The 24,114-nt window shown below is 48.9% G+C and overlaps 2 protein-coding genes and 1 non-coding gene across 3 annotated transcripts in view; all 3 read right to left on the bottom strand.

Annotated features, from left to right (window-relative positions):
* Positions 1 to 17,619, bottom strand: part of LOC128067770 (deleted in malignant brain tumors 1 protein) — a 37,391-nt gene extending 19,772 nt beyond the window's left edge. Inside the window, exons 1-6 of the mRNA XM_052660829.1 lie at positions 17,564 to 17,619; positions 15,841 to 16,214; positions 11,148 to 11,267; positions 10,047 to 10,358; positions 5,567 to 5,878; positions 1,991 to 2,230 (exon numbers count right to left, since the gene is read on the bottom strand). Coding sequence (XP_052516789.1) covers positions 1,991 to 2,230; positions 5,567 to 5,878; positions 10,047 to 10,358; positions 11,148 to 11,267; positions 15,841 to 16,214; positions 17,564 to 17,619 — 1,414 coding nt within the window. The remainder of the gene's footprint in view (positions 1 to 1,990; positions 2,231 to 5,566; positions 5,879 to 10,046; positions 10,359 to 11,147; positions 11,268 to 15,840; positions 16,215 to 17,563) is intronic.
* A 2,274-nt stretch (positions 17,620 to 19,893) lies between these two features.
* Positions 19,894 to 19,965, bottom strand: TRNAR-UCG (transfer RNA arginine (anticodon UCG)). Its single transcript has one exon. It is a non-coding gene; the product is annotated as a tRNA-Arg (tRNA).
* A 157-nt stretch (positions 19,966 to 20,122) lies between these two features.
* The window catches only part of LOC128067769 (putative DMBT1-like protein), a 34,837-nt gene continuing 30,845 nt past the window's right edge, over positions 20,123 to 24,114 (bottom strand). The window contains 5 exon segments of the mRNA XM_052660827.1: positions 20,123 to 20,280; positions 22,569 to 22,589; positions 22,955 to 23,114; positions 23,116 to 23,214; positions 23,217 to 23,296. Of these exon segments, the coding sequence (XP_052516787.1) occupies positions 20,123 to 20,280; positions 22,569 to 22,589; positions 22,955 to 23,114; positions 23,116 to 23,214; positions 23,217 to 23,296 (518 nt within the window).

Raw genomic sequence — 24,114 nt, 5'->3', positions numbered from 1 at the left:
TCTATATATATCTGATTTATATCAAGCAAGCAAGAAAATAAAATTACCAGGTGAGGTGATCATTTCTGTGGCTGATGCTGAAATGATAAAAACAAACCAGAGACCAAAATAAGACAAAATCCAAACAAAAATCCCACCCACGTATAAGAAATTTAGAAGATACTGTTTTATTGGGTTGGCCACAAAATGCATTTGGGTTTTCCGGTTCCAGCTTATGGAAAACCCTAAATGCACTTTATGACTGACCCAATATTTTAAAGATTTGTACCTCAGATATGCAAATTAGATACAAAATGACCTGAAATGTGACATCAAAGATAAAGCCTGCTGGGATGAGATTGGAACAGAGACAGGGATGCATGCGGCAGGAAGTGGGAAGCAAACATTTATTGTTGTGGGAACAGTGTGATCTCCCTGGATGGATCAGAAAGCCTGTTTCCTGGATGCAGGGAAGAGAAAACATTTCCTAGAATTGCAAAGTACTAGGAACCTTCCTGGGCTTCCAGGGTGGCTCAGTGGCTAAAGAATCCACGTGCAAAGCAGGAGATACAGGGGACACAGCTTTGATCCCTGGGTCGGGAAGATCCCCTGGGGAAGGGGATGGCAACCCACTCCAGTATTCCTGCCTGGAGAATCCCATATACAGAGAAGCCTGGTGGGCTACAGTCCATGGGGTTGCAAAAGAGTCGGACATGACTGAAGCAACTGAGCACGCACACACAGGAACCTTCCTAATCCTGACTTTAGGTTTCTAACATTGGTTTCTCATCTTCATCCAACAAACTAGCTTATGACACAGTACTAAGTTGTCTAAGTGTTAGGAGAAAGTGGGTGTTTAACACAATAAAGGGGATTATGAGCCCCGATTCAGTGTTCATTTATTCTTGTTAATGATCTATCATGGCTGAAACACAGACGTGACCTTGAAGCCTCGCACTGGAGTGTAAGCACCCGAGGCAGGATGGCTGTCTGCCGCTCTCGTTACTATATCCACCTGAGTCGTGTCTGGTGAATATAAAGCGCTCAGTGCCCGTGTGCTCAGTCACGTCCGACTCTTTGCGACCCCATGGACTGCAGCCCACCAGGCTCCTCTATCCATGGAATTCTCCAGGCAAGAATACTGGAATGGGTTGCCATCCCCTTCTCCAGGGGATCTTCCCAATTCAGGGATCGAACCCACATCACTTACATCTGCTGCATTGGCAGGGAGATTCTTTACCACCAGCACCACCTGGGAAGCCCAAAGTGCTCAGTAAATATCTGTTAAATAAATGGATGGATGAACTAAATCCTATTTTTTTGGTCCTTGCTCTATAAAAATAAGAGAAGCTGGGCAGTGGGTATTTGCATTTCATCTGATTTCCTTTTCTATTTTACATTTTTTGGCAGTCTCGTATAGTACATAATTGGGCTGAATTAACAAAAGAAGAAAGGGAAACTATCTCAAATCATTGGGGCCAAAAGAAATAGCGTTGACGCTTTCACAAGCGGCATAGCTGAGAGGAACCCGGTTTTGTTCATGGAATTTCCCAACACAGCACTACTAAGTCAGCTTTAAAGCTCACAACAGATCATTTCAAGACACAGGAAGTACAATGAATTACCCCAGTGGGTGGATGACAGAGGGGACCTGGCAATTCCTTGAAGATGGGAGAGACTGGACTCTAAAGTGAACTCAAGGGTGTTGACTCAGCATTGGGTAGATCAGCAAATGAAGAGAGGCTAGGAATGCCCCAGAGGCCTGCTGAACAATATTGAGAAGGGTCCTTGACCTTGTGTTTGGGGGACCCTGATGGGACTCAAGCTTCCCCGTAAGTTGTTTGCCTGCCCTGGAGCCCCAAACCCTGTGGGGCTGGCCTGCTTGGCAGATGAGGCTCTGCTGCTTGGGGAGGAGGCTGGGTCTCAGGGTAGGCCTGGTACCTGCACAGACGGCCCCGGCATAGCCTCATGGGGTCCACAGTCATGGATAGACAGGCCGAGGTGTCGGCACCGGCCCAGGTGGGCCTATCGCCCGTGCACGGCACATGGTCCAGGGAGATGGGGCTGAAGCCATCACCAAACAGACTGCTCCTCGGGGCCGCCAGCCCAGCTGCCGGCACAGCACCCGGGTGGCCGGCAGGTCCCGGGGTCATCACACACTGTCCCGTGCCGTGTGCAGGTGCCGTGGTGGTGATCTCCACGCGGCCCTCACACCTGCTCCTGCCACTGGCCAGCCTCACCACGGGCAGATCTACAGGGGCCCAGAGCCCGGCCGGCTTGAGAAGCTTCCCTCCCTTCTCAAATGAGAGGGCTTTCCAGCTAGAGAATCCACCCCAGTTTGTGGGAGCTTTGCATACATTCACGGGGAATGACATGCACGGAAGAAAGAAAAGGACTGCTTTTCTGTATCTGAAATTTAGCACAGACTCTACAGTGCGTTCCTCACTGGGCAGTCTCTTTATGGGAACACAAGTGACCTTGCTGGCTTTGTAGCAGACGTAGTATGCGTATGCGTGCACGCTCAGTCACGTCCAACTCTTTGCGACCCCGTAGACTGTAGCCCACCAGGCTCCTCTGTCCATGGACTTCCCAGGAAGAACACTGGAGCGGGTTGCCAGTTCCTTCTCCAGGGGATCTTCTCGACCCGGGGTGGAATTTGCATCTCCTGAGTCTCCTGCACTTCAGGCAGATTCTTTACCACTGAGTCATCAGGAAACCCCCTTGAAGGAGACACACACACCTAAAAATAACCTTCTGGGAATTTCCCTGGTGGTCCGGGGGCTAAGACTCCATGCTCCCAATGCAGGGGATCAGGGTTCAATCCCTGGTCTAGGAATTAGATCCCACACGCCACAGGTAAGGCATGATATGGCCAAGTAAATAAATTATAAAGAAAGAAAAATAACCAGCCTTCATCCTCTCTGGGGTGTCATTTCTCATGTTGTTTCTCTCAAAACTAAACACAGTTCAGCTGAAGGCTTAGGATTCAGACATTGCTTTTCTAGCCCTGATCTCTCAAAGTATATTATGAAATTTTCAGGACAAAATTATTTTCACTTTTCTTGAATTTGAAAACTATATTCATTGGAGAATGATGGAGGAAGTAAGAGGTCAGGAGAACAAGCAGCAGAAGAGATGGTGTCCTTGTGCAAGAAGGTAAAGGATTTGGTCAAGTGAGACTGAGCCCTGAATTAAAAGCAGGTGAAGCCGATCCTCAGATTCCGAGTCCCAGAGTCTGGGGCTGGTGGGTGGGCTTCCTCTTTGAGAAGGACCCACCAGCGCCCTGTGTGGGTCAGGGCCTTGGTAAGGCCTTTCCACGACTGAGGGCAGGTGGGTTATTTGTTCTCCCTGAAGAGGTCCCTACATGAGGAACACCCACCTTCCTTTAATGAGCAGATTTTACTCCATACAGGACTATGAAAATAATGTTGGCTACATTTCTATTGGCCACTAATGGCAGGACCCCAGTCTTAGAAAAACAGATACAAAATATAAGAATGGAAACAGTACCTATTGGTTGGTAAACATGTGACTCTTCCCCAGGAGTTGAAGTAACTATAGAGATAAAAAAGAAAAATAGGTCACCATGAGGACATTTCAAACAAGCACAGTGAAATTTCATATTTTTCTCAGTGAAGTGAGTTAGTCGCTCAGTTGTGGCCAACACACTGTGCCACGCTCCTCTATCCATGGGATTCTCCCACAAGACTACTGGAGTGCGTAGCCATTCCCTTCTCCAGGGGACCTTCCTGACGCAGGGATCAAACCCAGGTCTCCTGAACTGCAGGAAGATTCTTTATTGTCTGAGCCACCAGGGAAGCCCATGTTTTTCTCAGGTACCACCCTAATCACACACATGAGTTTGCTTTTAAACCATCCCTTCTAATCTCCATCAAATAGTTGCTATTTAAAATATGATAGCTCGTAAATGTGTATACATCATTCTGGTTAGGAATAGGAAACAGCAGAGATGAGAATGATGCTGTCCCTGATAGGCATCCCTGATAGCTCAGTTGGTAAAGAATCCGCCTGCAGTGCAGGAGACCCCAGTGTGATTCCTGGATCGTGAAGATCCTCTGGAGAAGGGATAGGCTACCTACTCCAGTATTGTTGGGCTTTCCTGGTGGCTCAGTTGGTAAAGAATCCACCCACAATGCAGGAGACCTGGGTTCGATCCCTGGGTTGGGAAGATCTCCTGGAGAAAGGAGAGGCTACCCACTCCAGTATTCTGGCCTGGAGAATTTCATGGACTCTATATAGTTCATGGGGTTGCAAAGAGTCGGACATGACTGAGCGACTTTCACTTTCACTTTGGGATCATGCAGATATGGCCCCCTAGGATGGGGGCGTCTTGTTAGTGCCACAGAATTCAGGGGCAGCATCCTGGGCCCCAGGTAGGGGTGCTTCCAGGGGAGGAGCCACTTCTGCCCAGGCCCACCTGCCCCCAGACCTTCCTGTCTCTGGCCCCCACAACCTCTGCAGCATGAGCCACCATTCTGGGTCAAGAGCTAGTGTCTCAGAATCTCACGGAAATGCAGCTCTCACATGCAGAAGCAATGACGTATCAGAATGCTAACACCCAGGACAGCCTCTCCTCTGGGTACAAAGCAGGGCCCCCACGGGACTGGAGGCAGCTTCACATTCTGGGAGAGTGGAAAGATCAGGAGCTCAGAGCATCATGGTTAAGGAAAGTTAAGACTGGGAAGGAAGACCAGCGTGGGGATCCTGCACCAGATGGCTAGTCACCAATCAGCAAGTAAAATGGATGTGAGTGCATGAGTACCTGGATTCCCAGCAGCTGCAGAATCTGCAGAGATAAAGGAAACAGGAGGATGGATTAACAGAAGCCAGGGTGGTGGAGTGGTTCAAAAATCACGGTCTCAGTTAGCATGCTGCTCAACAGGCCTGGTAAACAACTGTCCTGAAGCATCCAGGGCTGCGCCTCTGGGTTTTCACAGCCAGCTGTGGGCTGTTTCACTTGGCTAAAATCTCTGAGCTAGTGATTCTGACAGAGTTGGCCTTGGCAACCAAAATACCACCGCCAACAATAAAATAATTAAAGTTTTTGCACATTGTGTTTTTTTTGTGTGTGTTTAGTCACTAAGTTAGGTCCGACTCTTTGCGACCGACTGAACTGTGGCCCTCCAGGCTCCTCTCCCCATGAGATTTCCCAGGCAAGAATACCGAAATGGCTTGCCATTTCCTCCTGCTGGGGATCTTCTGGACCCAGGAATCTAACCCAGATCTCTTGCATTGGCAGGGGGATTCTTTCTGTACATTGACAATGTGTCATATGCTTGACTACGTATTCTACATGGAATATTTCACTTAATCCACCCATCAGCTTTATGAAATAAGTACTATTAATTTCTTTATTTTACAACTGATTAATCTTTGCAGACACTCAAGCTGGATGGTGTCCTCCAGTATATTAAACAGCTGGCATATTTTTCAGAGTTAAAATAGAAATCTGCCATCTGGAGTACAGTGAAAGGTTGAAGGCATGGAGGAATTCCAGACTCAATGCGCCAAGTCCAGGCTTGGCCGGGGCAGCCCCGTGCCTGGCCCAGAAGACACCTGTGCTCACCTGAGCAGACGACACCAGCATCTTCATGGTGCCCGCAGTTGTGGGTGAACCAGCCGCTGTGAGGGCACTGCGCCAGGGAGGACTCACTGCCCGTGCATTTGACATCGTCCAAGAGAATGCTCCCTTCTCCGGGGCTGAATCTCGCCCCCGGGAGGGCAGACACGGCCCGGCCACAGCCAAGCTGCCTGCAGACCACGTGGGCATCCTCGATGGACCAGCTGTCATCACACACAGTGCCCCAGGTGTCGGCATGGCAGACTTCCACTCGGCCCTCACACCGGCTTGACCCATCAGCCAGCCGCAGGCCCAGACCTTGGTGGACAATCCAAACAATGACCTCCATCAAGGCTCCTCCAGAGAGGCCACTGGAAGAGTCAGTATCTCTTGGAAATTGGGCGCTGACCATGGATGATAACAAATCTACTCCCCACCTTCATTTTAAGTTCGCCCTGGGTATTACTTTGTGTTTTTTTCAGCATTACAGCTGGCTAAGAAATGGTTTTGCTCCTTAGCCAGCTGCTCCAGAGCCCTGCCTCCTGGCATAGCTGCCCCTTCTTGCTGTGACGTCTTGATTTATGGCACTCAGAGGGTTTGTTGGATTTTTCATGAGAAGCTATCAGGCACACACTAATCGGTGTGTGGACATGTGTGTGTGTGTGTGTGTGTGTGTGTGTGTGTGTGTGTGTGATTCTCTGGGAGCCTTGTACACACTGATCAAGTGACGAGAACAATATTTGCATCTACATTATCCCCAGGATCGGGTATCACCACATGCAGTGATGCTCTGGGATGTATAAGGGGCAGTCGTCGCAGGCTGCTCCCCACAGTCAAAGGGCAGTGTTACAAAAAAGAGTAGAGGCTGGATATGCTCAGAACACAGCTGAGGGGAGCTCACAGCAGGACTGGGTGGAGAGGTGGGGTCAGCCAGGTACTCCCATTCCAGCCTTTCTGGGTGCAGGCTTCCACTCTGGTTCCCACAAGCCATCCTTGCATCTCACAGCCTCTTTCCTTTCCCTTTCCAATCGCAGATTTTCTAGGTGAACCTGGACTTCATCAGCCCTTCCTTCAACAGTAGCCATGTGTACGGCCTGAGGCTGCGGAGGAAGGTGCTTTCTGAAGGGACATTTTCTCCCACGATAATGCTGGAGCTTTTCTGACCTAAAACTGTGAAAGGGAAGGCAGTTGAAGAAAGTGGGAAAGATTACCTGTTGATGTGGGCACCTCTGTTGGCACTGGAAAAGATGCTAAGGACAGACAGAACATGGAAGAAAAAATTATACAACAGCCTCTTTAAGTGTCAAACATATTTGACTCTCAGTCAAAGCTTGAGGGGGAGGGCTCCCTTGCTTGTAGATTATCTAGTTTCTAACTTGATTCCCTTCCCAAGTCCTTTCTCTGTGGGGAGAACACACCAACTGGTGTGTCTGGAAGGGTACAAGCCAACTCACACAAGCTCAAGAAAATAAAAGCATGGAGTAGGGGGGTTGATAGATGAACAAACAGTAGGTATATTTTAAAGTCAACAAGCATCCTTTGGGGATCACTACTCTTCAGTATAACCTACTCTAGTGCTCATTAAAGGTTAGGGTTCACTTCTTTTTTTTTTCCTAACTCTTCTCAGCATATTTTATTTTATTCTTAAAGACTATGGAAAAGGAGCTGACCTAATTCAAAATGTGACAATGACTGGGCCAATCAGAGTCAGGGAAAGACTTAAGGAGTGGTGATTTTGGCTCCTTCATTTACATTTCTGTCAAGCAGAAGGCAATATTCAGAGGCAACACCCTGCAGGGTGATGGAAGGGAGAGGGTGAGAAGACAGGGAGATGGAAGTGGGGTTAAGAAGATAGCTGACATCTGACTGGTGAGCCCCACACAGCAAGCACCCCCCTACTCTACATAGAGAGATCCAGTGAACCCCAGCCTGGCTTTATGATACCAATGCTATGATCTTCCTTCTCATCCTTAGCCAGAGGAGGAAACCGAGGCACGGAGAAGTTCAGGTATTTGCTCAAGGTCCCACTGCTAGTGAAGGTGAAGCCAGGGCAACAAACCCAGGTTGTCTGGTCCTTGAATCACAACCCTGTCTCCCATGGTGACTTTGCCAAGGCAAGTTATAGCCACTTAGTTCAGAACAACTGCAGTTACCTGAAGTTGGGTGGCCCACAGCCGCTGACGGTGTTGAGTAAGGCAGGGAGGCTACAAGAGATGTAAATCAAGAGACATGTAAATCAGATTACATCCCTTGATTCTTCTTAAACCCACGGGGGTAGATTTGCTTGTTTGCAGCAATAAGGTGCATGTCTTGTCTGGGGAAGAAACTGCATCCCATCTGGGCATCTGAGAATGGCCCTGAGTTGCCATGGCTACAACGTCCAGATGTCCTACTTGATTTCTGTCCCATTGCCGGAAACTGCAGCGTCATTTTTGTGGATTTTGGTGGTGGGTGGGCGGGTAGCAAACAGAGGCCACAGGGATGGTTGGCTTGTGTGGAGCATCGATCTTGCCAGTTGGTTTGGTTTTGTAATTCTTCCTGGGTGTGGGCTTGCCTCCCAGACTAAATGTCAGTCTGCAAAGGGCAGAACCATGTTTGTCTCAAGGACATACACTGGCAAGGTCAGCACTGGGAAGGAGCAGACGGGCCCCAGAGTGGATGGTGGAGCTGGGTCAGGCCCCTCTGCGACCCGCCTCCGCCATCTCCTGGGTACCCAGGGCTCTTGCTCCAAACCTTCCTGCCCTGTAGGTCCCCAGCCTTGTCCTCTGATGCTACAGCTCCTGCTTTGCTGAGAGCACTGATTCTGCTCTTCACTTCTCTCCTCCTTTCAGAACCTTTCAGGCCTTTCACCCTCTGCTTGTTCTTTCCTCCTGTCTCAAGCAGTTGCTGCCAGTCTAGCTGATGAACCAGTTTGCTTTTTGCCAGCCAAAGCCAGAAGGATGTGGAGATAAAGGGGGGCTTTTGACTCCAAGTACTGAATTTATCTGCAGAGGCTCAACTGGGATACAACTGAGGAGTAAGGATGCTGGGTGAGGAGCTGGGCTTCCAGCTCTGTGACTTTCAGAGCATCCCTGGTTACCTGTGAAACTGGTGGGGGTGAGGGTCTGAACCGAAGAGACCATTCCCAAGGCATCACTCATCACTGGTGGGAGGCCAGAAAATCTGAGGTTATACGACTTCTATTTTCAGAGTCATGCATTCATTGAATTAAAATATAAAAGCTTACATTTAGTTCTGTTCCGCTTAAGGATATTTTCAGATGTAGGTGGTTTTGAATTGGTTAGATAGTTCACTATTTATTTTTAACCATTTTAACTTTGTTTTATTGCTGCTGTATTTATTCTTATGTATTTTCTATTCATGGCAAGTTATTCTGACCCTCCATATGGTGGTAATATAAATTTTTCTTGCAAAATGAATTCTCTGAAGTGAAAAGAATAGAGCTGATATAAAGGAAAGCATTAAGAAAACTCGACTGTGGGTATATCACATGATATGCCAGGCTGGATGAATCACAAGCTGGAATCAAGATTGCTGGGAGAAATATCAACAACCTCAGATAGCAGATGATACCACTCTAATGGCAGAAAGTGAAGAGGAACTAAAGAGCCTCTTTATAGGGGTGAAGAGGAGAGTGAAAAAGCTGGTTTGAAACTCAACATTCAAAAAACTAAGATCATGGCATCTGCCCATCACCTTATGGCAAATAGAAGGGGAAAAAATTGAAACAGTGGCAGATTTTCTTTTTGGGGTTCCAAAACCACTGCAGACTGTAACTGCAGCCATGAAATTGAAAGAGTCTTGCTCTCGGAAGAAAAGCTATGACAAACCTAGACAGCGTATTGAAAAACAGAGACATCACTTTCCCAAGATCTGTGTAGTCAAAGCTCTGTTTTTTAGTAGTTATGTGTGGATGTGGTGAGAGTTGGACCATAAAGAAGGCCGAGCACCAAGGAATTGATGCTTTTGAATTGTGGTGCTGGAGAAGACTATTGTGAGTCCCTTGGACTACAAGGAGACCAAACCAGTCAATGTGAAAGGAAATCAATCATCAATATTCATTGGAAGGACTGATGCTGAAGTTGAAGCTCCAACACTTTGGCCACCTGATCCAAAGAGCCGACTCAGCAGAAAAGACCCCAATGCTGGGAAAGATTGAAGGCAAAAGGAGAAGGGGGTGGCAGAGGATAGGATGGTTAGGTACATCACCGACTCAATGGATATGAATTTAAGCAAACTCCAGGAGTAGCAGAGTACAGAGAAGCCTGTTGTGCTACAGTCCACGGGGTCATAAAGAGTCAGACATGACTTAGCGACTACAACAAGAACCGTGGGTAGTAGGTGCGCACGATGGGGACCATGCAGGGCTGAAGCTTGGGAAACAGGGACCATCCAGGACTTCCTCACAGCTCTAAGTACACTTGGGTGAAGACTCATGGAGCAGGAATGTCGTTTCGCCCACCCCAGGCCCCAGCATCAGGCCCACCTGAGCAGATGACGCCAGCATCCTCGTGGTGGCCACAGTTGTGGGAGAACCAGCCGCCATGCAGACACTGCCACAGCCTGGCTTCAGTCCCCACACATTTCACATCATCCAGGGCAATGGGGCCCAGGCCTCGGCCAAATCTAGCCCTCCCGGGGGCTGACACTGCTCCACCGCAGCTCAGCTGCCGGCACACCACCTCGGCATCCTGCAGGTCCCAGCTGTCGTCACACACGGTCCCCCAGCTGCCGTTGAAGTGCAGCTCCACGCGGCCCTCGCAGGGCTGGCTGCCATCGGCCAGCCTGATCACCGCGTCTAGGAAACAGACACACCTGGGTCACTGCTCTGCCTGTGAGGAGGTTCCGTGCCTCTCCTCTGAGCTGACAAGCTTCCTGGGGCTCCCTTCTCATTCTAGTAAGGGACTGAGGTGGGTTAAGGAGCCTACAAAGGTACTTTGGGTTTCATCATTCAGGTCAACGTGATTTGGGGTGGCGTATGCTTTTTTGAGGGCTTCCCAGGTGGCTCAGCGGTAAAGAAACCTGCCTGCCATGCAGGACATACAGGTTGGATCCCTGGGTTGGGAAGATCCCCTGGAGGAGGAAACGGCAACCCACTCTAGTACTTTTGACAGAAATCCCATGGACAAAGGAGCTTGGCGGGCTACAGTCTATGAGTCTGCAAAAGAGTTGGACACAACTTAGTGATGAAACAAAGCAACAACAACATGCTTTTTAAAGCTCTTTCCCAGACAGGACTGCCTGCTCACAGAGACCAAAGGAGGTCCCCAAGCTCCCTGTGTGATGTGGGCAGCACAAAGCTTGGGGACCCTGGCTGCTGTTGCCCTAGTCAGGACCCACATCGTCTAGGCAGGCATTCTGAGTGCGAAGGCTCGGGGACAACATCAGCCACGCACCCTCTCACCCGGGGTCACGTGCTCTATCATCAGACGATGTATGTGGACATGTGGTTTCATGGAAGCACTGGGCATTCAACCACTTTCTCTAGCCAGATCTGGAGGGTAAACTAAGGCACTTGGGAGTCAGTCATCCGCCCTTCCTGTCATTGCCAAGCAGGGCCGGGCGCTAAGATAATCTGAGAACCTACCAGTGTTGTTCTCATCTTGCAGGAGAGCCTCGTAGGATGCAGAAAAGCCAACATTGCTGACAATGGCGTCGCTTTGGAAGACCACGGTCAGGCGATTTGCCGAGGAGGTAAATACCAGGGCTGTGCCGGAACAGAACCTCCCCAGCGAAAAAGGTTCACTTTGTGGGCCATCAAAGATTTCAATGAAGTCATATGGGCAGTTGTAAAAGTTTTCCAATCTGTGAAGTCATGACAGCGTTCAGATCTAGCCATAGACTTTCCCCCAGGAGGCACCACCAAGACTGTTCTAGGAAGGGCTCTAGAAGAGCTGCCTGAAACCTACATTTCTTCAAACAGGATGGAGGAAGCCATAACCCCATTGGTGCCGGCAGTGCATATCGTCCCAGCTCTAAAAATCTTCTAATTTTTTGAAGTTTTCATTCAATTGTATTTTCTGAATATGCACTACAAGCATAAAAAATACAGTTTAAGTGGTAATGGTGGGCATGTGGTTAAAAGCAACTTTTCTTCCAGCCCTGACTAATCCCCTTCCCACAAGCAGCTCCAATGAACAGTTTCTATTTGTTTCCTTCCAGAGATGGTCTATGCATAATGTCAGTCCCTATGCTACTGGCCACGATCTTACAGATCATTCCATAGCAATACACCCTACATGTGAGACAGCAATCAAGATTGCTGGGAGAAATATCAATAACCTCAGACATGCAGATGATACCACCTTTATGGCAGAAAGCAAAAAGGAACTAAAGAGCCTCTTGATGAAAGTGAAAGAGGAGAGTGAAAAAGCTGGCTTAAAATCCAGTCCCATCACTTCATGTCAAATAGATATGGAAACAATGGAAACAGTGGCAGACTTTATTTTCTTAGGCTCCAAAATCACTGCAGATGGTAACTGCAGCCATGAAATTAAAAGGCACTTGCTCCTTGGAAGAAAAGCTATGACCAACCTACACAGCATATTAAAAAGCAGAGACATTACTTTGCCAACAAAGGTCTGTCTAGTCAAAGCTATGATTTTGCCACTAGTCATGAATAGATGTGAGAGTTGGACCATAAACAAAGCTGAGCACTGAAGAATTGATGCTTTTGAGCTGAGGCATTGGAGAAGATTCTTGAGAGTCCCTTGGACTGCAAGGAGATCCAACCAGTCCATCCTAAAGGAAATCAACCCTGAATATACATTGGAAGGACTGAGGATGAAGGTGAAGCTCCAGTACTTTGGCTACCTGATGTGAAGAACTGACTCATTGGAAAAGACCCTGTTGCTGTGAAAGACTGAAGGAAGGAAGAGAAGGGGATGACAGAGGATGAAATGGTTGGATGGTATCATCAACTAGATGGATGTGAGTTTACGATGGACAGGGAGGCCTGGTGTGCTGCAGTCCATGGGGTCGCAAAGAGTCGGACATGACTGAACTGAACTGTGTGACAGCAATAGATAGATGTACCAAAATCTATTTAACTGACCCCCTACTGGTGGGCAATAAAACTGCTTCCAACCTAGTGCTACTCTAAGAATGCAACCAAGATTTTTCTCAGTGCACATGAGATTTTATCTGTGGACCAATTTCCTGGAACTGGAATTGCTGGGTTAAAAGATCTACGTGTTTAAATTTTGATCTGGGGACTTCCCTGGTGGTCTAGCAGTTAGGAATCCACCTGCCAAAGCAAGGGACACGAGTTTGATCCCTGGTCTGGGAAGCCCTCACAAACCGAGGGGCAACTAAACCCGTGCACCAGAACTACTTGAGCCCGTATGCCCCAGAGCCTGTGCTCCACAGCAAGAGAAGCCTCCACTGTGAGAAGCCTGCATGTTGCAACGAAGAGTAGCCCCCACTCACTGCAGCTGGAGGAAAGCCCACACAGCAACGAAGATCCAGCACCACCAAAAAGAACAAATAAATAAAATTTAAAAAGCTTTTTTGATCAGTATTACTGGATGGGTCTCCAAGGCCTTCCTTACTCTTGAGAACTAAATATGAAAGCTGACTTTTTTGGCGAGAGTGGGGAGTGGGTGGTGGTGGTAGCAGGCAGTATAATCGAGTAAAGATGAGAGCGGAAGCAGGAGCTATTTACTCACTTTATCACTTCGAAGGTAAGTCTGACACGCGCCCTGCTATCCACTTGTATGTCCCAGGCACACACCACATTTGTGGGGTATTTTTTCGGATACCAAGGGCTGGAGAATGAGCCCGAATTACTTGTCAGCACACCGCCACAATGGATATTTTCATCTGCAAGAAACAGTGAAGAAACCCCATTAGAAGGAGGCACCAACCTCTGCTGGTGTTTTTAGAGGGATCAAGAGGGGATAGGAACAGAATAAGGAGAACTTCCAGAGCTGCTTTTGCTTGTAACTATTTTTAAAAAATAGCTTTGGAGGTTCTTGGAGTTTCCCAAGTTGCTCTTTGTTAGATAAGATCATTACCTGTGTCCTCTCAAGCTTATAGTGTGTGTGTGTGTGTGTGTGTGTGTGTGTGTGTGTGTGTGTGTGTGTGTGTTTTCTTTGCCATGTGTACAGTCTGTGGGATCTTAACTCCCTGACCAGGTATTGAACCCAGATTGGAAGCATGGAGTCTTCACCACTGGACCTCCAGGAAAGTCCCAAATTTATTCTGTTTTTGTGAGGAGAAATGATCAGGACATAAGGCTGAGAGGGCTTTATGAACCCATATACACTGACAGGTCTGAGCACGTGTTTTAATGAAAAGGGAGCAAAGACGATGCAAGCCAAAGGCTCCCCGTTCAATGCAATGTGACTTTGTGCTCACAGAACAGCTGTGTTAGGGGACCCTTTGTTGTGTTATGTCCAAACCCCAGCTCAAGTCAAGACCACAGTTACTTAAAGCATCCACTTTGTGGCTGAAATACTGGCTTTGAAGTGGCTTTTCTAAAGGGTTTTCTGTGCTGGAGCTTCTCATATGTAAAAGGAAGCAAGAGCATTCATTCGGTTGCTTCAAATCCTACAACTGAAAACAAAACAGACGTCAAATCACGAGAAACTTTAAATACAGCTGAAGTACCTGTAGGGGAGCTGTCATCAGTAGAGCCTGTGAACATACAGAGAAAAAAATGATACGTAAGCAAGGACTTTTATTCAGAAAACTCCTTTAAAGTACTCAAAAATATCCATGTGCAGATCTGTGACTGCTCGTGCGGTAGCGGACAGAGATACGCCTTTGCTACGAGAGGCTGCGTGTCTGGACAACAAGTATGCAGACACGTGTAGCTTGATACAACTTGTCGAGGGCTGACCCTGGGTTTCTGTTTCCTTGCTCTGCACGTAACTATTGCATGATCACCAATGCAGGCAGTTACCAACCCCACCCCTACGGCGACTCCACGCCACTGCATGCAAACACCGATTCAGGAAATCCCAGTGACCAGGGACTGCATTTCTGGTGAATCTGAATTTTCCTTCCCTCCTACCTCTCTCTCCTCTCACCCTCTGATGCCCCCCGCCCCCAAGCCCCACCATTTTGCCAACGCTAATGGACTGCCTTGCTCTTGTTAATTAACAAGAAATAATTTAATCAGATGGTGTCCCAATTACAGGATGAAAAAGTAGCTAGGATTCACTCATACCAGGGACCTGGCAATGGGTTAAAATGTTTGGAAGTTGGTCCTGCTTTGGGGTTGCCATCAATGTCTGTTCCAAGACAGAAGAGAGAATAAGAGATGGATTAAGACAGTCACACAAAGGAAATCAGGCTTTTTAAAATTTTTATTTGCCTGTTTTTTTTTTTTTTTCAATCAAATGCATTCTGTTCTGGGCAGCTAGGAGTGTAGCACTAAATCCATCAGGGTCTTGGAAAAGATTCTGATGCTGGGAAAGATTGAAGGTGAAAGGAGGAGAGGGGGGCAGAGGATGAGACAGTTAGCATCACTGACTCACTGGACACGTTGCTGTTGTTCAGTTGCCAGGTTGCGTCCAGCTCTTTGACTCCATAGACTGCAGCCTGCCAGGCTTCTTTGTCCTTCCCCATCTCCTGGAGCTTGCCCAAACTTATGTCCATTGAGTCAGTGATGCCATCCAACCATCTCATCTTCCGTCTTCCCCTTCTTCCCCTGCCTCCATTCTTTCCCAGCATCAGGGTCTTTTCCAAAACCCTGGTAATATAACCCTCTATTTAACCAATGAAGCTTTCTTTAAAAAATATGAGTGATCTATGAAGATTATTTGTTTTTTTGCCATGCAGCAGGTGGGATCTTAGTTCCCTAACTAGGGATCAAGCTCATACCCCTTGCACTGGAAGCATGGAGCCTTAACCACTGGGCCCCAAGGAAAGCTCCTCACCACAGCTTTTAAGGTGGGACTTGGAGCATTTCCTGGCTTCCCTTGTGGCTCAGCTGGTAAAGAATCTGCCTGCAGTGTGGGAGACCTGGGTTTGATCCCTGGGTTGGGAAGATCCCCTGAAGAAAGGAAAGACTACCTACTCCAGTATTCCGGCCCAGAGAATTCCATGGGCTAATATATAGTCCAAAGGGTCACAAAGAGTCAGACATGACTGAGTGACTTTCACTTCACTTGAGCATTTTACAAGCACAACGATTCAAGAGAATCTCCTCAGCAAATTGACTTAAAAAGACGGCTTGGAGCCCACAGCTCCGATTACTCCCAAGTCACCCCTCTTCCCAGAGGCTGCAGGGGTGACTCCCCCCTACCAAGGTGTGCTGTGTCCCGGGGGCTCACCTGAGCAGACAACACCCGCGTCCTCGTGGTGCCCGCAGTTGTGGGAGAACCAGCCGCTGTGGGGGCACTGCCATACCTTGGCCTCATTCCCCGCGCACTGCACGTTGTCCAGGATGATGTGGCCGGTGCCTCCACCAAAGTAGCTCTGCTTCGGGGCCAACAAGGCCTCGCCACAGCCAAGCTGCTGGCACACGACCCTGGCGTCCGTCAGGTCCCAGCTGTTGTCACACACGGTGCCCCAGGTGCCGTTGTAGGAGACCTCCACCCGACCCTCACATCTGTGACTGCCATTCCCCAGCCTCAGGGACTCACCTGGGGACGGGAAAGCAGAGTCTCCTGAGCTGTGGGGCTGTGCCCCATCTCTCTGGAACCTTCTGCCCAAGAGAGGATCTCTGACATTCTCCTATGGGAAACTTTCTGCATATTCAGCTGCTGCACTCTAGATAGGGAGACCCTATGTCTTGATGTGCCAGGAATCGTTCAGTCACTAAGCTGCCTCCAGCTGTTTGTGACCTCATGGACTGCAGCACGCCTGACTCCTCCACTATCTTCCAAAGGTTGCTCAGATTCATGTTCATCGAGTTGGTGATGCTATCTAATGATCTCATCCTCTGCCACCCGCCTCTTTTGACTTCAGTCTTTCCCAGCACCAGAGTCTTTTCCAATCAGTCAGCTCTTCGCATCAGGTGGCCAAAGTATTGGAGCTTCCACTTCTGTATCAGTCCTTCCAGTGAATATTCAGGACTGATCTCCTTTAGGATGGACTGGTTGGATCTCCTTGCTGTCCAAGGGCCTTTCAAGTATCTTCTCCAGCACCACAATTCAAAAGCATCAATTCTTCTGCACTCAGCCTTCTTTATGGTCCAACTCTCACATCCATACATGAATACTGGAAAAACCAGTACTTTGTCTCTACAGACGGACCTTTGTTGGCAAAGTGATGTCTCTGCTTTTTAATAGCTTCCTTTTTTTAAAACTAGCTTCCTGGTTTATGACTGGGGTAGGTCAGTTAGTGCCTGTTGAAACTGCCTGCAATGTGGGAGACCTGGGTTGGATGCCTGGGTGGAGAAGATCCCCTGGAGAAGGAAATGGCAACCCACCCAGGTATTCTTGCCTGGAGAATGCCATAGGCAGAGGAGCCTGGTGGGCTACAAACAGTCCATGGGGACACAAAGAGTTGAAGATGACTGAGCGACCAACACTACTACTGGCAATTGTTTCCGAGTCCCTTTTATACTCTCCGAAGTCCCCTGACTGAGGGAAAAGTTGCACAGCATCTGCTGAGAGCTCTGTAATTGTCTTCCTATCTTGTATAGGAAGTAGTCTGGATGGTTTCTGCATTGAACTCAGCTGGAAGCAGGTGGGCTGGCAGTTGAAGTTTGAGATGGTTTTCTTCTAGAAGGATCTGCTTTATTGCATTTCTGCTTCCTTTGGAGAAGGAGGAGGCTGTTGTCATGCACCCTCCCTCAACACGCACGGCCCTGGTAAGACGTGAGACTTGGCTCTCTGTCTCTTTAGGGGGACATCTTGGTGGAGGAAGACGACAGTGAGGGGCAGAGCAGGGGGAGGGGTGATCTGGGGGCTGTCAGTGTCAGAGTGCTATCACTCAGATGTCAGTGATGCGGGTGGAACCCACAGGTCAGATTTACAAAAGCATCTCCTCTCTTAAAGGGAAAGGGTGCACATTAGACCGGACATCCCTCTGAAGTCTGCGTTAGGATACCCACCGCTCTCCCTTTCGTTCTGCTGGACGGCGCTGTACAGGGCGTAGAACCCCATGTTCGTGATCCTGGCGTCACTCCTGAACACCGTGGTCAGGATGTTTGAAGAAGAGTGGAATGTGAGCTCGGTTCCAGCACAAAATCTGCCCAAGGAGAGCGAGGCAACTTGCTGTCCATCAAACACTTCGATGAAATCGTAAGGGCACCCGTAGACATCCTCTAAGCTGAGGAGGTGAAGGCAGAGTTAAGCTCCCCAAGGAAATCTGCCAGAATGTTATACATAAAGTCAAATTTTTGCATCACACGCAGCCAGAAACTGCAGTCTCCTGCCAGTCTCCTGCATGTCCTTCCAACCACACATCTCCCTCGTGGACTTGACCCCTCTGATGCTGCCTGAGTCTGCCCTCTCGGTCCCCTCCCTGTTGGGACTGGTCCAGGTCAGCCAGTCTCTTGTCTTTTCTGGTCTATTTCAGCTCCCCCACCAAGGGGGGATATGAGGAACGAATGAACTGAGGGTATTTAATATGCAAAAGAAAAGTCTTAGTAGGAACAGGATAGATATTTTTGGAAGAGGAAGATGATCTCTTGTGTGTAGCACCAGGTGGAAAGATAAAGGTCAGAAAAGGTAATGACGATGAACAGACTGGGGTTCAGCCAGAGGAAGAGGCTGTGTCCCAAACGGAGCTGGCTGAGAGTGGAGGGGTGGGGTCTTCATGTGTGGGTCTCCCCAGCTGGGGCTCCCTCCATGATGGCGTCAGGGATGCTCATGGGGTCTTCTCCAACTGCATGGGAAGTTGAGCTCAGTGATTAAAACTCCTTAAGTGCTACTGGAGCCTATTATACAGAGTGAAGTAAGTCAGAAAGAGAAACACCAATACAGTATATTAACAGATATATATGGAATTTAGAAAGATGGTAACAACAGTTGGACTATAAAGAAAGCTGAGCGCCGAAGAATTGATGCTTTTGAACTGTGGTGTTGGAGAAGACTCTTGAGAGCCCCTTGGACAGCAAGGAGATTCAACCAGTCCATCCTAAACGAAATCAGTCCTGGGTGTTCATTGGAGGGACTGATAGTGAAGCTGAAACTCGAATACTTTGGCCACCTGATGTGAATAACTGACTCATTTTGAAAAGACCCTGATGGTGGGGAAGATTGAAGGCCGGAGGAAAAGGGGCTGACAGAGGACGAGATGGTTGGATGGCATCACCGACCCAATGGACATGAGTTTGCATAAACTCCAGGAGTTGGTGATGGACAGGGAAGCCTGGCATGCTGCAGTCCATGGGGTTGCAAAGAGTTGGACATGACTGAGCGACTGAACTAAACTGAACTGAATGATGACTCTATATGTGAGACAGCAAAAGAGACACAGATATAAAGAACAGACTTTTGGACACTGTGGGAGAAGGCGAGGGTAGGATGACTTGAGAGAATGGCATTGAAACATGTATATTATCACATGTGAAATAGATCACCAGTCCAAGTTTGATGCATGAAACATGGCACTCAAAGCCGGTGCACTGGGATGAGCCAGAGGGATGGGAGGGGGAGGGAGGTGGGAGGGGGTTTGGGATGGGGGACACATGTATACCCATGGCTGATTCATGTCAATGTATGGCAAAAACCACCACAATATTGTAAAGTAATTAGCCTCCAATTAAAATAAATAAATTAATTAAAAAAATAAAATACAATCTGAAAAAAAAATTAAAAAAGAACTCCTTAAGCTCAGATGACCAGACCAGTTTTCACCTAACATGTGAAGGGACTTGTCAGATGGTGCTGTAGGCAGAAGGTTTGTGTCCCCTCAAAATTCATTTGTTGAAACTTAACCCTCAATAGTAATAGTCTTAGGAGGTGGGGCCTTTGGGCAGTGACTAGGTTGTTAGGGCAGAGCCTTCATGATGGGATTAGTGCCCTTATAAAGAGGCTGAGAAAGCTCCAGGTCCCCTCCCTCAACTGAAGCCATAGTGAAATCCAGCCATCTGTGAGCCTGGAAGCAGGTCCTCACCAGACACTGAGCCTGCTGGTATACTTATCTTGGACTTGCCAGCCTGCACAACTGTGAGAAACAAACTTCTGTTGCTTATTAAGACACCCAGTCTATTATATTTTTGTTCGTCATGTCATGTCATCTAGTTACTCAATGGTGTCCAACTTATGCAACTTCACGATCCGCCAGGCTTCTCTGTCCTTGGGATTCTCTAGGCAAAAATTGCCAGTCTCTTCTCCAGGGGATCTTCCTGACCTAGGAATCGCAGCCGGGTCTCCCACATTGCAGGCAGATTCTTTACCATCTGAGCCACCAGGGAAGCCCAAAAGATAGATAGGTCCCACAGAGATTTGAACTCTGATCACTGGATTCGAAGTCCACAGTGCTAACCATTACACCATGGGGCCACTACAGGAAATAAACTTCTGTTGTTTATTAAGACACCCAGTCTATTAAATTTTTGTTATAGCAGCTAATGAGTCAGGCACTTGGAAAGGCAACCTCTTGGGGAAAGCACGGATTCAAATCCAAACCGGCCCTTGAAGCAGAGAAAGACACAACTGCTTACTTCAGGGTGGGGATCGTCAGCTCTACACGGTACTTCTCGGCCAGGTGGATCACCCAGACACACTCCACGTCAGTGGGGTAGTTGGTTGGGTACCGGGGACTGGAGAAGGATCCTGACAGACTTGAAATGACACCCCCACAGGAGCTACTTCCTCCTGTGAAAACAGGATGAAGAGACCCATGGCTGGAGTCTTCAAACAGGTACCTTACCTTTTCCCAGGTATAGAACCCAGAATCCCACCAAGCTCAAGAGTGAATCACAAAATGGGAAGGGATCATGCTGGTGTGGACATAGCCGTGGCTTGGCTGGAGTGTGGTCATACCCACAAGGGGTGGGGGTGAGGGTGGAGGAAAGATGTGTGATGGGTAGGCAGGACCCTAAGATTGTAGGTGAGGCTGGAAATGGATTGGATATATACATGGCAGCTGTGGGGTGTCAAGGACACTTCATTAATCCTGTCCCAGCTTCCTGTCATGCAAATCAGCTCAACTGATATGCAGACAATCCACCCATTTGGGAGGGCTCCATCCCCCACTTCCTCTCCCTCATGCAACCAGGACAGCGGATGTCTATTCTACTTTTATGAATTATCACCATAATTTTAATTCATAAAAGCAGAAGAAATGGTTGTATGGCATCACTGACTCAATGGACATGAGTTTGAGCAAACTCCAGGAGATAGTGAAGGACAGGGAAGCCTGGCATGCTGCAGTCCATTGGGTCGAAGAGTCAGACATGACTTAGCAACTGAACAACAATCATCATTCTGTCCTTTAGGGGTTATACTTTCAATGCAAGAGTGTTACCTGGTAGGACAGGCACTTGGGGAACAGCAGCTGCAAAAATCAAAACCAAAGAAAATCAGGAAAGAGATTCGCCCGATGACAACACCTTCTACTTAAGTGCAAGTGAACGAAGGTGCTACTAGTCTTGAGTCTCAATACATGGTGTGGACACACTCATTCCTCTTAGCTCCCCAATTGAGATGTAGCTACTCCCCTTCTCTCGGTGATTCACCATGAAATCACAGACAACGCAGTCATGTGATTTGTTTTCTCTCCTGCACTGGGTCCACCAACCCAAGGGCTGTCCTGAGAGTGACCAGTCATGAGGCATCACTTACAGTCACAGCACCAGGCTCGTGAGCATGCCATTGTCCCTGCAGACATTTATCAGGTGCCAAAATGCTGAGGGACAAAACCTGGGAAGCTGAGAGCCATGGTAGGGAAAGGCAGGTTGGACAAGGAGTCCAAGGAAGTAAGACGGGCTCCTTCCCACGGACCCACCTCTGCAACCCACACCAGAAGGCCTACAAGGGATGGTGTCTTCCACCTGGGATGCCCTCGGGACCTGGACTGGAAGAAAAGAGGCCCCCACCAAGTATCCCTCCACGTGCGCCATAGCGGTGCCAGCCCAGGATTGGGGCAGCTGCCGGCCACCGTGCCTGGCCCCCAAACACTGTGAGGTGCACCCCTGACCTTCCCCAACCCAGACTCCCACGGAGGGCACAGGGTGGCAGCAGTCACTGGGCAAAGCTGGGAGGAGGCTGGATGGGGCCCAGGGTGCCAGTGATCAGGGAAGCTGGCAGCTAAGAATTTGTTCTGCAGAGGCAGGTGAGTGCCAGAGGCTCTGACACAGCTGAAATCTCGAGTGTTGGGGGCTGCGGATCACATGGATTTAGAGTAGTTTACCTGAAGAAGGTGTACCTTCCTCTATCCCTGCTGTGTTGGCTAAGCCAGGAGGACCACAGAGGAGCCCTAACCATTTTTGCTTCTCACGCCCAATCTGCTCTTGACCCACTGGAAGAGTTCGACATTCACTGCATCTTTCTTTGCCTGCACTCTTTGATTCTCTAACTCGTGTTCTTGAGAGGTAGACCTTCCCACCTCCAGCTACTCCTCTACTCGGCTACTGTGATGGGACATCCTCTTTCAGTCCCTCCTGCCCCTCCCTGATCTGCTGTCCAGATAGAGTGTCGGATGCTATTTCCTTTGGGCAACATGCTCAGCTTCTCATACAAGCCGCTGGCTCTCAGCCTTGGCCACACACTGGAATTACACAGGAAGTTTTAAATATCACCAATGACTGGGTGAGACCCAGAGGTTCTGATGTGACTGGTCTGGGGTGCAGCTTCAGTATCATAAAATTTTAAAGCTCCCTGGGTGATTCCAGAGTCTAGGTCACTGTCCACCTCTGTTGGGATGCTGAAACAAGTTGTGCATGTTAGTTGCTCGGTTGTGTCTGATTCTTTGCGACCTCAAGGACTGTAGCCCCCCAGGCTCCTCTCTCCATGGAATTCTCCAGACAAGAATACTGGAGTGGGCTGCCATTCCCTTCTCCAGAGGATCTTCCAGATCCAGGGATCTAACCTAGATCTCCCTGAAAGAGGTTATATTTCTTATTTACTTTGCAGAGATATTGGAAGTGCAGGGTCAGACCTACCTGGGGGTGCAGGAGTCACGTCTGGAGCCCAGTCCCCTGCATCTGCATGCACTGAAAAAGACAGATTTAGGAAATCTGTGTTAAATTATATCAGGACAAGTGGTGGTTTTCCGCAGGTCCCAAGCAGGCAGGTTTCCTGTTACACAAGCAAGAAAGGGCGTGTTTGGTAAACAGCTCCAGACCTGAGAGGAGCTGCAGAAAACACGCCCTGACAATTATGCAGCCCTGGAGGTTGTGTTCCCAAGAGAGCCCAGTTCTTGGCGTTCTCTGTCAGCCTGGCTGAAGGGACACCTTCTGCCAGGTCACCAGCCTTGCTCTGCGCACACCTTCCTCCATCCCTGAGCTGCTGAAAGATCAGAAAAAACCTGCCCCTGGAAGAGAGAGACAGGTAGCTGAGCAGACAACGCCAGCATCCTCATGGTGACCACAGCTGGGGTCTGACCAGCCGGAACTGGGGCACTGGCCAAGGTGGCTCTTGCTCCCCGAACTCTGCAGGTTGTCCAGGAGGATGTCTTCAGAGCCCAGGCTGAAGTGGGCCTTTCCTGGGGGAAGCGATGGCCCGACCGCACCCCAGCTGCCAGCACACGACCCCTGCTTCATTCAGGTCCCACAGTTCGTCACACACAGTGTGAGGGAAGTGAGCCTGGCACTCTAGGCTCCCTGGTGCAGGATTTCCACACGTCCGGAGCACCATTCAGAACCATCCACCAGCTGCAGCTCTGGCTCATCTTCCAAACAAAGCAAGATTTTACCTTTGAGTTTAGGTAGTTTTAAATAGGAAGGATTTCTAGCTCCCATATTTGCAGCTAAGTCAAATAAATGCAAGAATGAAGCCTTATTAAGGCTGTCTCAAGTCTGTAATACACGAGAGAGGTGGGTTTAGATTCTAGCTCTCCTGCTCCCTAGGTGTATAACCTTTGACAAATTATCTCCCTGGGCTTCAGTTTCCTCATCTGTAAAATGGGGTGCCAAGTCAACAACAGCACGTACACAAAGCACAGCGCTCGGCCCCGATACACCTTGGGTCTTACAGATCTTGCCCTGTGCTTCTCTGGGTCACAAAGCTGGGTTCCTGGGGCAATGGGCTCCTGGCTGCTTCTCTGGGCAGGTCCTGGACAAGTGTTTGGATAAGTGTAGATTTAATCCCCTGAAGGCACCTGGCCACAAGGGAGTCTATGACTCCATAAAGCCCAAAGGGACCGGCTTTTTCTGGGTTGACAGGCTGTGTCCCGCTGGAATCACCTGCTGTCCCCTGGCGACACCTGGGGACATTCTTCCCTTACTGTGCTCACAGGCTTGCCTTCTTTCAGTTTCTTTGACATGTCCAGCTCTTTCCTCCCTGAGAGCCTGCGCATTGCTCTTCTTTCTGCTGAGAATGCCCCTTTATGGTCACTCCTCACATATGGCCTGCTCAGCAAGGCCGTCCATCCCTTTCAGTCCACAGTAGCAGCAGCTCCATCCCACGTGGCTCTCTGTTCCCAACCTTATCACCAGCCCCACATCATCTTGTTTATCTGCTTGTTTGCTGTGTCTTGATCCTCCCCCA

Source organism: Budorcas taxicolor, chromosome 23, assembly GCF_023091745.1.
Source record: "Budorcas taxicolor isolate Tak-1 chromosome 23, Takin1.1, whole genome shotgun sequence".
Lineage (NCBI taxonomy): Eukaryota > Metazoa > Chordata > Mammalia > Artiodactyla > Bovidae > Budorcas > Budorcas taxicolor.
Note: the sequence above shows the minus strand (reverse complement) of the source record. Positions and strands in the feature narration are given on the sequence as shown.